The sequence below is a fragment of the Kogia breviceps genome, chromosome 16 (genome assembly GCF_026419965.1).
Source record: "Kogia breviceps isolate mKogBre1 chromosome 16, mKogBre1 haplotype 1, whole genome shotgun sequence".
Lineage (NCBI taxonomy): Eukaryota > Metazoa > Chordata > Mammalia > Artiodactyla > Physeteridae > Kogia > Kogia breviceps.
In genome coordinates, this window is record NC_081325.1 from 19,102,603 (window position 1) to 19,115,669 (window position 13,067).

The window sequence follows — 13,067 nt, forward strand, 5'->3', positions numbered from 1 at the left end:
AGGGCCTGTGAGCCACAACTACTGAGCCCGTGAGCCACAAGTACTGAGCCCATGTGCCACAACTAATGAAGCCCACGCACCTAGAGCCTGTGCTCCACAACAAGAGAAGCCACCGCAATGAGAAGCCCGTGCACCACAATGAAGAGTGGCTCCCGCTCGCCACAACTAGAGAAAGCCCGTGTGCAGCAACAAAGACCCAATGCAGCCAAAAATAAATAAATTAATTAATTCTCTCAGCTTTCTCCTTGGAGAGGTCATCTATTCCTGTCACTTACATCAGTGGTTCTCCAAGTGTGGTCCTGGACTAGCAACTGCAGTATCACCTGGAAACCAGACAGGAATGCACATTCCCAGGCCCGGGCCCAGGCATACAGAATCAGGTCTTCTGGGGTGGGGCCCAGCAATCTGTTTTAAGAAGCCCGTCAGTTGTTCTGACACACGCTAAAGTTTGAAAACCACTTGTTTAAATGGTCACTTCTAAGCTGTTGACTCCCCAATCTTTATCATTAGCCCTGATTTCATACCCACACTTCCCTCTGGTATTTCAAACTGGAGTGTTCTGTGGAATGTTACGAAATGGGAGGGGAAAAAAACATAGCTCTATGGTTCAAAATAATTTCCATGGGGGAATTCCCTTCCCCCCCCCAAAAAAAAACAGTTTCCATGGTATTGCAGCATTTCTTAAGGTTTGACTATTGTGACCTATTTCCCAGTGGTTGTGGGAGGATGCAACAAAAGGATGGCGTCACTGGAAAAGAGATGAATTGAAATGGAATTCATACTAACAATATTGTAAATCAACTATACTTCAATTTTAAAAAAATGGAATTCATTATTGTCCCCTGCCAAACCACCTCTACAGCCTATTTCTTTTTAATTTTTTTAAGTTGAATATTTTATTATTAAACTCTTATTTTCCTGCAAAGCTGTAGCTTCATTGTATAAAAATAGCACCAGCAAACACAGTATGTTGCAAAATTAAGATAGTATTGTTCTTCATCTGACACTGTACAACTAACAAAAACTTTTCTCCACAGCCAGTTATTTCCAATGGAAAAATCATTAAGTATATTGACCCAATCCAGGGATGGCTGTAAGCTGTTATAAGGCTTAAGATAACAATGTTATCCTTGAATTACATAATTGTTATAACTAGTTTTACCACAGATAATTTCAGGAATTCTGAGTATTGTAAACTGGAGCCTAGCCTAAAAATCACAGGGTGCTGTGGAAAAGATGCATAGTGTTTATCTGCAGTCATTAGGAAGTTAAGGGGTATTTTCTGCTGGTAACATGTTGCACGTAGTTTCCTTTGCTACAAGTTGCTTTTTAAAAAATCTATCCACTGGGCTTCCCTGGTGGCGCAGTGGTTGAGAGTCCGCCTGCCGATGCAAGGGACACGGGTTTGTGCCCCGGTCCAGAAGGATCCCACATGCCGCGGAGCGGCTGGGCCCGTGAGCCATGGCCACGGAGCCTGTGCTCCTCAACGGGCGAGGCCACAGCAGTGAGAGGCCCACGTACCACAAAAAAAAAAAAAAAAAAAAAAAATCTATCCACAACTAATTTAAGACAACTGTGCTAGATTAAGTTGTTTCATACTAGTTTATTTAGGGGTTCCATTTTCACTCAATAGATTTTATGTGTTTCTCATATGCTTCTTCACTCATTAGTTCATCTAGTTCTGAAGGGTTACTGAGTGTCACATTGATCAGCCAATCATCTTCATAACAAGATTTTTTGGACACGTCCTGGATTTTCTGCCAGAGCTTCATTAATTTCAGTTACTTCTGATGGAGGAAGAAGAGTAGATAAGCAGCTTTCAAACTTTCTAAAGCACCAAACTCCTCTCGTTTGTTCAATTTTGTCCCAACTTCAGGCAGATTACAGTAAGCAACATCTCCCAAAGCTCCCTTTGCAAAATTGCTGATTCCCGCTGCTGCAACACCGTTTTCTGTTGTTATCTGTCCACGTCCGCCTGTGAATTGACGCGCGGAGAGCGGAGCTGGGACGGGGCGCGGTTCCCCGCAGGGCCGGCGCCCCCCAGAGATTGCGCGCAAGCGCAGACGGCAGACCTCGGCGCGCACACTCCGCGCCTCTCGCTGCGCCAAGCGCCCGGGCTTCTGGCAGCCCTTATCTTTCAAACAGACCAAAAATGTTGGAGTTCTGACTTCCTCTTCTCCCGTATGCAGTCAGCCTCTGAGTTTTAGGGACTCAGTTACGTTAACGTTGAAAGGTTGGAGACCTGACGTGACTTTGGAGCGTGAAGCAAGCTCTTGTTGAGACTTCGCAGAGTCAAGGCCCGCTCCCTGGGACCCGCAGCCCGGCCCGTCCGCCCGGCTGACCTCAAATAACCAGCACCAGGCACAAGTCCCGGGGCTGTACCCAGGGCCACAGGTGACATGGGGTCTCACGCCTCCGAGAAGGCCACAGGAAGAGCTGAGAAGGCCTTTTCTGGAGAAAAGGAGGAAGAGCGCAAGGAGCTAGTCAGGACTTGAGGGAAAAGAAGGGCAGGAAACAGGGTGGAGGCCTGGTGACGGAAAGGAGCAGTCGAGGAAGCGTGGGCTCAGCCTGGCCCGTGCGTGGAAGGACCTCGGCGTGGGCGGGAGACGTTCAGGGGACCGGGGGGCTGAGGAGTCAGGGAGCCATCGCCGGACCACAGTCATTCCACAGTTTCTGCTGGAACATAAATGACTTTCCCACGAATCCACCGCCCAAAGCCACCTGCAGTATCTTTGTTTACTGTCTTCGTATCTTTTCCTTTATCCTGAGGTAAATAACGGGGAAAGGGAGGAAAGGGGTGGGGCGGGGGAGAGGGTGGAGAGGGAATGGAAACGATTTCGGTGAGGGAGAGCGTACTGATGGTTCGCAGTCTTGTCTGCACACTGGAATCGCCTGAGGAGCTGTAAAAACCACGTCTGGGTTCCACTCCCAGAGATTCTGATGCCGTCGGTCTAGCCTCTCGACTGGTGCTTCTCAAACTTTAATGTGCGTCGGAAGCGCCTGGGGCTCTTGTTAAAATTCAGGTTCTGACGCCGATGGCTCGGGGTGGGGCCTGAAAGTCTGCATGTTAACAAGACGCCAGGTAATGCTCATGCCACTACTCTGTGCCGCCCATTTTCTGTAGCAACCATCTACCGTAGCGGCTCCCCGAGGGTGGTCCCCACACCATCAGAATCAGCATCCCCCGGGAACTTGAGAGAAAGGCGCATTCTCGGGCCCCAGCCCAGACCCACCGAATCTGGAATTCTGGGGGTGAGGCCCAGCAAGCTGTGTTTTAACTCTCCCTCCAGGTGATTCTCACGCGTGCCCAAGTTTGCTGTAGAGAATTACAGAGGGGACTAAAAAGCCTGAGGGAAGGGCGCTAATAATCACTGTAATGACAAAGTAATGAATTATTGTGGAAGTAAGACAGAAACAGATCACGTGGAGCCCTATGTATGTTCCAGTTATGAACAGGGATAACCATTATAGTAAAATTAAGACACCACGACTTTGAAAACTGCAGGTTTTCAAAAAAAATTTTTTCTTAAGTTTTTTTATCTCTATCATCATAAGTCGTAGGAATTATTGGAACATTTTTGAGACTTGCACACTCGCTGCAAAGATGAGGGAGAGGAGATGTCATTACTGGACCCGTCATGCTGTGGGCCTGCCTGAGCTGGGTGGGGTGCAAAGGCACAGATGCAGGAAAATAAGGTGGGGATGCCTGGCACTGGGGATTGAGGATGGGGAAAGGGGTGCTCCCTGTTCTGAGGCCACGAGGTTGCCGGCGTCTTGGTGATGGGAGGTGCTGAACCTGGTTGTGTTACTGATCCAGTGTCACCACTCTACCCCACGAGTGCCCTGTGCCTGGATTACAGTACCTAACTGGTCCCAGCTGGCCTCCCAGGCTCAGCCTCCCCAGACCCCGCTTCATTCGCTTTGCAGGCTCCAAATCCTGATTGCACCAGTGCCCTTGCCTCCCTCTTCTCCTCTTCCTCAGAGCCCTGTCCTCTACTCCCTTCAGCACCCACGCCCCCTGTGTGCCCTTTTCGCCCCTGTCCTTTCCCTCGGGCTGACCGATGGCTCAGAATGGACGTCCCAGTCATCTGCTTACTCAGCCTCCATCTCTGTCCACCCACTGGGGTGAAGATCCCTGTCCACTTGAGTTCAACACATATCTACCTGTGGGCAAGAGATGCCAAGGGGGATAAAGCACAGTCTGTCCTTAGGAAGCAAGTTACAAACTCTGGGAACCAGTCCCCAAGGTGTGACGGACCAAGTGCCGTGAAAAAGATTCACATAGAGCATCGCCCGACTGTCTGCCCACTCTCAGCTCTCCTGGTCCGGCTGGCACTTTTTGGCCCTTTATTACACAAGCGTCTGCTAATCTTTCCAAAGTGTGTGTGTTGTTTTCCTAACAAGGCCGCCAGTAGAGTCTGCCTCTGTCACCTCCTTGTAGCTTACACAGAGTGGGGGGCACGCTGAGTGACAGCCACAAAGCATGCCACCCACAGAGCACACGCCTCTCGATGACAAAGGTTCCTGCGCTGCTAGGAGCAGCATGCTGATTTTGGAAGGCTGCTCAGAGCTGACTAGGTTCTTTGTAATATTTAGAGTTCTGAATCTTTAGAAAGTTGGCTCACAATTGAAAATGGCCTCACAGCTGCATTTAAGAAAAGCCTTTTATTAAAGCTCCACTTAAAACACTTGTACAATCACTAATACTTATACGTGAATGGTTCCACATACTAGCAAATGTTACTGTTACTTGGGTAGAAATGGTAGGAGAGGCCATGGTCAGACTTTCAAACATCATCAACACATTGCTCTCATGTCCCCTGGCCTCCTGGGTCCTCGGAGGTGCTGTGCAATTGCTTCAGAAGTGGGAAAGTCTCCTATAGAAAGGTGGAGGGAAGTCGTGTAGATGATGCTAACCTGAAATTCTGCAGGTCCATCCGATGTGAGTGCTTTTATTGGCCTGTGAGCTGAATCTGAGGTTAGTCTAGATGAACAATCACACATTTCAAGGCAAAAAAGACCATTAAAAAGTTGATTGATTTCAACACCATGACATGGACTAATGTTTCTAGAGTATTTTGACATACACATCTAGCACTTAGCAGTTGCTTGGTGAATATTTGTGGAGTGAATGAATGAAACACAAACCCTTCCCCAAGGTTGGTTCCTCCCCTAAAAAAGGCGACTTGTTCTACAGAAGGAGCCCTGCAGGGACCCAGCACACATCTTCATCCGAGGGCAGCAAGAGGTCCCAGACACAGCATCCAGGATACCATCCCCAGGGCGGAGGGAGGCCCACAGCTCGGCCATCCCTCTCCAGTGATCCCTGACTTGGCCACCCCGAGTCTTCCCAGGACGCCTCTCCCCTTTATAGCCAGTTGTCAACACCAGAGGACACTTTCTTCTGTGGTAGAGAACAAGTTTAGACCTTAGAACAGCTTTTCATAACCCACAATGAGAATGCATTTTATTTTATGAACCGTGAAAGGTACCAACCAATATATAATTGAAACAAAAGTTTCACAACACAACAGTTAGCCTCACTACACGTGATGCACTGATTCTCTATTCTGTTTGCAGCCCAATAAAGAAACATGTGACACACTCCACTCATCTCACGATCCACTAATGGGTGAGATCGGCATTTTGAAAACAGGTGCTCAGCGATCCACAGGAGGAATGGAATCAGATACTCCATCTCAGGGACCCAGTGGCAAGAAAGGATGATCCTCCTCACACCTGGGAACACACCTAGGTCACAGGAAAGTGTGATGCAAATCCCTCTTTTCTAGAATCTGAACAAGAAAACTCAAAGGGGATGTCTTTGCTTCTATATCTAAAATATTATACAACTTCTCAGAGCCTCTGATGGGATATTTTGTGTTGTGACTCTTGGGAAGGTGGATACAGCATGCACTGTTCTTCTGCCATATTTGACCACAGAATCCTTTTTTCAAATACTCCCTGAGAATCCACAGAACACAGTTTAGGGACCACTGCCCCAAGTTGGAAGAAACACAGTGTAGACGGGGGACTTCCTCACTGTCGCACCAGTTGAGGGCAGGGCCAGGCTGTTAGGACACTTCAAGGGGACTTGAAGGCACTGTACATAGTCAATCACATGAAAAAGCAACAGGACCTTGTCAGCATGTGGAGCAGACCCTTGTTTATGGAGTCACCATTTGTAGTTTACAGCTGACCTAGTTGTATCCTGCCTACCTTCAGGGGGCGCCACTCATAAGACCCTGGGTTGACTGGGGCCCTTTGGAGTCCAGCAAGGCAGTAGGAGCCCTCCAAAAACAGGTTTATGTTTTAAACTGTAAAAACTAAAACAGAGTTACAGAGTTGTTGGCCAGAATGTCCAGCACAGTCTCTCTCACCCTTGAGTACATCCATTGACTCTCATTTTTTCTGTTAGTGCAGCTTCTCGGGGTGGGAGTGGGTAAGGCTCTTAAGAGTTCAGACTCAGGCCCCAGACTTGGTTCCATCGTTGCTTATCCCACCAAGCTGAGGTGAATAAGGCATATTAAAGCTCTTATCAATGTGATCAACAGTCTCTTCGTGGAAGCCACATCCTGCTGCAGCTCCCCTGCCCTCAGACTTCAGTACCCAGGTTCTGAAAGAGGGTACTGTGCCTAAACTTAATGATTTGCTCTGAGCCTGAGAGAGGGGGGGACCCCTGAACACTGGACTCTACCCAGAATTCCTTTCACTTGTTTCTAAACATTTTTTGCTGCCATATAGAAGCATTAAGTAATTTCTTGGATTAAAACTCTCATCATCCTGGATTCCTTGTAGATGCACTATCACATTTATATCCAAAACATAAAACAAAATACACCTCTGACCTCACAGGTGATCACTTTTACGGCAGCATCTCTCTGGATCACTTGTTAGCTGGAAAATGAGTGGTCATATTTCCCCAGAGTGTAAGAATGAGGACTTACAAAACCTCCCCAGAGAACACTTTGTGATGTGGGATTTCAGGAGGATAAAATGAACGTCCCCAGGGCGGTACATGAAAGGAAAACCAGAGAGACTGGTACGGTTACATTTCATACCTTTGTTAAAAAAATAATAATAATGCTAAGTTGCTGACCAACTTGCAAAATGTCAACCACTCTTTCTGATTCTCCCTAACAGCTTCAATTACCCCCTCGCAGTTCTTTTCTCCGTGCAGACCTGTTTTCCCTTAAGTCCCAGAGCTGTGGGATGAGGCGCTGTGTTTGGCCATACTGGTTGCCAGTGTCTGTACATTAGCGCTGGTCTCGGTGCAGCCAGCCGTGTCTCCTTCAGGGTCCCCTTCAGGCTTCCTGCTTCTGCAGAAACCTCTCTGTCTGGACCGCCTGGCTAGCAGCAGTTTCCAGGCCGCTGCGCTATACTTCTTTGAAATGAGGTAGTAGAGGATGGGGATGATGGATGCGCTCAGATAGAAACATTGTTTCTATCAACATTGTTGCAAGGCAACAATGTTGAAGTACTGAGAGAAGTACATCATCCGGGAATCGTTGGTATTTATGTAAATGATTCTGCCAACGTGGAAAGACAGCCAGCAAACTATAAACGCCAGAACTACCACCACTGCAAAACAAGACATAGGCGCCAGGATTAGCTAAAGCATCCGAAAACAAATAAGCATCCCCAGGAGACCATCTGAAGTAATAAGTAACAGCAAAATAAATAAAATTCTTGCCTAGCCAAATCTCCACCCCAGAAAAACTACCAGGTTGCAGACAGCATCGATATTAGCTTTAAAGCTGAATATTCAGCTCATACATTTACTATAAACGCCTGACATAAACCAGAAGGAGCGATTTCTACTAACAAGCTGTTCTGGCAGGCCTCCTTCCACAAACCCACTTCGGAGACATGTTCTCTTTTCGGTTGAAAAGAACTCTGAAACAACTCTGCACAATCTTTATTTTTTTGATATGGGCATGGTTCACTTTAGTCTTCAGGATAACATAACATTAAGTAAAGAAACTTTATCTTAACATGATCTATCCCGTCTTCTCCAGGGTTCTGTAATTCCACATCTGCAGCATCAAACAGAGACAGGCAGTTGGCTTAAGAGCCTGCAATTATCCATCTTGGATCAGCCCAGCTCGCTGATCACAGAGGCTTTGGGAAATAATTGCTGTTTACAGGACCCGGATATCCCACTCTCAAGGGACGCCTGGGGTGACCCAGAGCCCCTGGAGGAGGGAGATAGTTTTCTCTGGAGACTAGAAGGAGAAGCAGGTGGAGACTGGGGTAGAACGACAGAATGAAACGTGGCCAGAAGAGGCGCCGAGGGCTGGGAGACAGGGGAAGGGGACACAGCCTGGACCATGGGTTGGGGTGTTTGGAACAGAGGCGGCGCCACTTGCGCAGGACGCAGACCGTCTGCTGGTGTCCCTTCTCCCGAGCGGAGGTGGCCGGGCCTCGCAGCGGCCCGCGGCTCCTCCACAGCTCCCGCCCGATGAGCCCGTAGAGGACGCCGAGGCACAGGAAGGGCAGGAAGAAGTAGGCGGTGGTGACCCACAGCATGACGTGCAGCGCGCCCCGCTGCGCCGGGCTCGCCCGGGACTCCCGTCTGAACAGCGCCGCCAACGCCGCCGCCGCCTCGGGCCCCGACGGCTGGGGCAGCGGTGGCGCCCGCGAGGACCCGACGAGTGAGGGCGGCGGCGAGGCGCGGGGCGCGGGGGTGAGCTGCGCGGTGCCGTTAAGGTCCTGGACCGCGTAGCTGCCGGGGTCCTGCTCGACGCCCACCAGAAAGAAGAAGGGCCCGGCGGAGAGCAGCGCCACGGCCCAGAGCGCGGCGACGAGCGCGCGGACGCGGCGGCGGGTGACGAGGACGCGGGCCGGGAGCGGGCGACAGATGGCGAGGTAGCGCTCGAGGCTGAGCGCCGTCATGTGCAGCAGCGTGGCGTATGTGCAGCCCTCGCCCACGTAGAGAGAGAGGCGGCAGAGCAGCGTCCCGAACACTCAGGGCCGGGAGCGCCAGAGGCGGTACAGGTCGAAGGGGAGCCCGAGCAGGATGAGCAGGTCGGACACGGCCATGCTGCCCAGGTACAAGTTGGTGGTGGTCCGCACGTCCCGGTAGCGCCCGATAAGCAGCACCGTCATCACGTTGCCGCTCACCCCGACGGCGAACAGGCCCAGGCACACGGCGGTCACCGGCACCAGCGCCCCCAGGGGGAAGGGCAAGGGCGAGCAACGGCGCTCGTCGCAAGGCAGCAGCTCGGCCCACGGCGGCTCCCCGCGCCTTCCGAGCCGTCGCTGCGGTTCTCGGCGCTGCCCACGGCCGCGCCGCGCCCCCGGGCCGGGCCAGGAGCCTAGCGCCTGGTCCCGCGGCAAAAGCGCTTCCTTCGGCGGCCGGTGCGCGCTGGGCGCGGCAACCCCCTGCCGCCTGCACAGCCCGAGCCCGGCGGCACCGCGCGGGAACGCGGCACTGCAGGGCCCGCCTTGAGGGCTGCCAACCGGGCGAAGCGCAGTCCCCGCCCCCAGCCACCGCCCGGCCTGCCCCGGCCCCGATCCTACTCCCAGGCCCGTGGTAGTCCACGTACTCCAGGCGCTTCCCTCCCCGCCAACTGAACGCGGGAGGCGGCCGCCGCGGACGAGCCCCGCCCAGACGCGGGAAGCGATTCCTGAACCCCAGCGAGGTTGGTTACTGGACCCAGCGGAGCGTGGGCTCTTTTGTATGTTGGGTTCAGAGGGGGACCTTCTGAGGGACCTCGGCTGGCGGCTGCGTCTTGGCGGTTCGGGAAGGTGCCGCAATACTAATAATAGGAGAGGAGCCTAGACCAGAATCTAAAGCCCCTTCCGGGTTCTGGTCGTGGCTCTACAGCCGAATCATCTCGCATCAGCCCCAGTCTTGCCTGCCCAGCCAGTTCTCCTCTTCTGTAAATTTTCAAGCGGTGATGGAGTTGACCAAGTAATTTCAACGATGTCTATGACTCTGAAATCTGTGGATATGACCACGTCTATTCATTTTGAAGAACAAGGCCTAAGTATTTACGTTTACCTCTGAGTACTTAAACGTGTGCTGTTTGGTTCCTGTGTACAAAATATGCTATAAATGTAATAAAGCAGAGTATTGGCCAACATCAGAAAGAACTAAAATTCTGGGGAAAAGACTAAAAACTGGTTTATGAGTCAATTCATTGTGGTCCTAATGACAATAGCTGACACTGAGAACTCAGGATGTATTTCGTGCTGTGCTTCCCATTTAATCTTCAAGTCCTTAGAACTGAGTTTTTTATCTTTTCATGGATGGACACTCCTCTAGTGGTTTTTCCATCAATCCTACTGTGGTTTAAATCCTCAACTTTTCCCAAGGTTCCCTTCCGCTTTCTGGAACTGAAACCAGGCTTTGCTCTAGTGCCTCCCATTCCCCCCCCCCACCCCCGTTCCCCGTGGTCCTCTCTCACAAGCAGAGCCACGGGCTTCGAGGAGGAGTACCTGTCACCTTCCTCATCATTGCTCTTCCCAGCCGTCCTGAAACTTACCTTTGAATCTAACTTCCTCACACTCTGCCCTCTGCAGCCCCCTGCCCCATCGCTCACCCTCATTCTGGAGAATTTTGCTGCCTGACCTTCACTCGCTCAAGCACTCCTCCTAAAATTCACACCCCTGCACGATTCCCCTGCCTCTCCTTTCTATCAATGGCCTTGTCCTCCACCACATGTCAGGCAGCGGTTCCTGTGTACATCCCTTACACCGTATCATTACCAGGACCTGGGAGCTCGCCTTCATCTCAGTTTCAGCCCTCCCAAATTCTGACCTCCACCCCCTGTCTTTCTAGCTCACTTTCTCTAATACCTCAACTCCTACAATCCTTCAACCGCACTGGGACCTCCATTCGGCTTCTCCTCCTACCTTTTCCTTGTCCCTCACCTGCCTCAAGTCCACGCTTCCCCACTTGAATGGATTTAAAGTCCGAGAGCAATACTAATCGCCCCCAGGAAAACACCCTCAATTCCCCGTGTGCTCTTTTCTCTGTTGTCATATTTGTCTCCTTACGAGAGCACAACCCTAACCCCGGTTAAGTGGAGCCCTCTGCTGACCCTGTGCCGGCTCCCAAGTACCTGGAGTTGTTTCACTTGAAATTCACTACCTCTAGCTGGATGCTTAGTTTTGCGGGCCTCTCACTGTTGCGGCCTCTCCCGTTGCGGAGCACAGGCTCCGGACGCGCAGGCTCAGCGGCCATGGCTCACGGGCCCAGCCGCTCCGCGGCATGTGGGATCTTCCCGGACCGGGGCACGAACCCGCGTCCCCTGCATCGGCAGGCGGACTCTCAACCACTGCGCCACCAGGGAAGCCCCAAACCACTCTTTTGTACATCCTCCTCTCTCCTTAATCCCCAAGACCTCCTCCCCATCCTCGCTCTCAGGTGATGACCTTGCATTCCAATTCCTGGAAAGAATAGAAACAGCTGGAAGAGAACTACATGCTCCCCCGACCCATCCACCCCTTGGACAGATGAATGAGTGGATGGTACTTGTGCCCGAAGTCAACTCCGCCCCTTGGCACTTCATTCACCTCCTCAAAATTCTAGAAATCACTTTAGAAAGTCTCTCTCTCTCTTGCATCAAGTTTCCTCCCTCTTCTGGATCATTTCCATGTTTTCAGCAAAACTCAAAAGAGTTTCTGCATTCACTCTCTCCACTTTTCCTCCCTCCCTCCTTCCCTCCTCCTCCTAAGCAGCGGTCTCTAATTGATCTCAACTTGCCTTGGACTCTCACCGACTGGGCAGCAAGAAACAATTATCCAGCCTGAGTAAAGCAGTGTCCAGTTGGGTGAATTAAACAGCTCCTCTGGGTAGTGTTCAGTCCTCTTGGATAATAACATCCTGTCCTCTCCAATGGCTTCCTCCCCCTGCCCTGTCTTTCCCTAAGGGGGCCCAGGTGGATGGGGAGGGAGGGTCAGGTGGCTTAAAGGCCCTTAGGGGTACCTAGCTTTGTACCAGTTCCTGGGGGAACCGGGCTGGCATTTGCTAGACTCCAGTTCAGTGTCCCCTTCCCGCTTGGCCACCAGGTGCTTTGCTAACCCAAAGGCAGAGAGGTCTGTGGCCAATGAATTTGTGGTCTCTTCCTTTGACTCAAGTGATGCTCCTGGGAACACCTGGTACCTTCCCATTGGCTCTCACAGGCTGCAGCCCCCTGAGTCTCTTTCCTTTGATCCATTCTGCTCCATGGCCTGGTGGTCTGCCCACCTCTGCTGAAGGCTCCCTCACCTCTCTCCACCACCACAGCAGCTCTGAGAAAGGCTAACTGGGGCTCAGACAGTGTCTGCACCATCAGGCTCACGAATGCCAACTCCACCCTCTCTGACTGTTCTGTACTACACACCCTCCATTCAGACACTCCCCTGCTCTGCTGTATTTTCTCTGTATAGCTTATTACCAACTGACCTACTATTGAATTTACGTACCTCTTTGTTTGTCATCTGCCCCGCTCCATCTCCCGACATCACGTGATCCAGAAGGTAGGCTTTAATCTTTCCCTAGTGCCTGGTACAAAGTGAGAATTTAACAAATATTTGTTAACTCCGGGAATGAATAAGCTTCTGCAGAACCAGGTACCATTATTTTCTTTACAATTCCCAGCAGCTGAGAACAGTACTCTGATTATAGTGGGTACTCAGCAAGCATTCCTTGATAATCTGGTTGGAAATGGAGAATTAGATTCATGGCTGGCTTTTTGTTATGTTTTGGTTCAAGCATGACTTGGCCCCTAGGGCAGATCTGAACCCTATTATAATGGCTTGGCCTTCCATGTTTTAGGAAGAAACAGGATCAGACATTTGAAGAATGACTAAAGCCTCTTGTACTTTGTATTTCTTTTTTTTTTTTTTTTTGTTTTGCTGTACGCGGGCCTCTCACTGCTGTGGCCTCTCCCGTTGCGGAGCACAGGCTCCCGACGCGCAGGCTCAGAGGCCATGGCTCACGGGCCCAGCCGCTCCGCGGCATGTGGGATCCTCCCGGACCCGGGCACGAACCCGTGTCCCCCGCATCGGCAGGCAGACTCTCAACCACTGCGCCACCAGGGAAGCCCGTACTTTGTATTTCTAAGTCATCCACCAGC

The 13,067-nt window shown here is 51.3% G+C and overlaps 1 protein-coding gene and 1 pseudogene across 1 annotated transcript; both read right to left on the reverse strand.

Annotated features, from left to right (window-relative positions):
• Nucleotides 1-1,622: 1,622 nt before the first annotated feature.
• Nucleotides 1,623-3,209, reverse strand: LOC131743534 (glycine cleavage system H protein, mitochondrial-like; annotated as a pseudogene).
• Nucleotides 3,210-7,192: 3,983 nt separating this feature from the next.
• MLNR (motilin receptor) lies at nucleotides 7,193-12,453 on the reverse strand. The gene is given in 5 exon segments (XM_067016898.1): nucleotides 7,193-7,581; nucleotides 8,370-9,242; nucleotides 9,245-9,317; nucleotides 9,549-9,761; nucleotides 12,415-12,453. Coding segments are annotated over 5 exon segments (1,587 nt in total).
• Nucleotides 12,454-13,067: the final 614 nt, after the last annotated feature.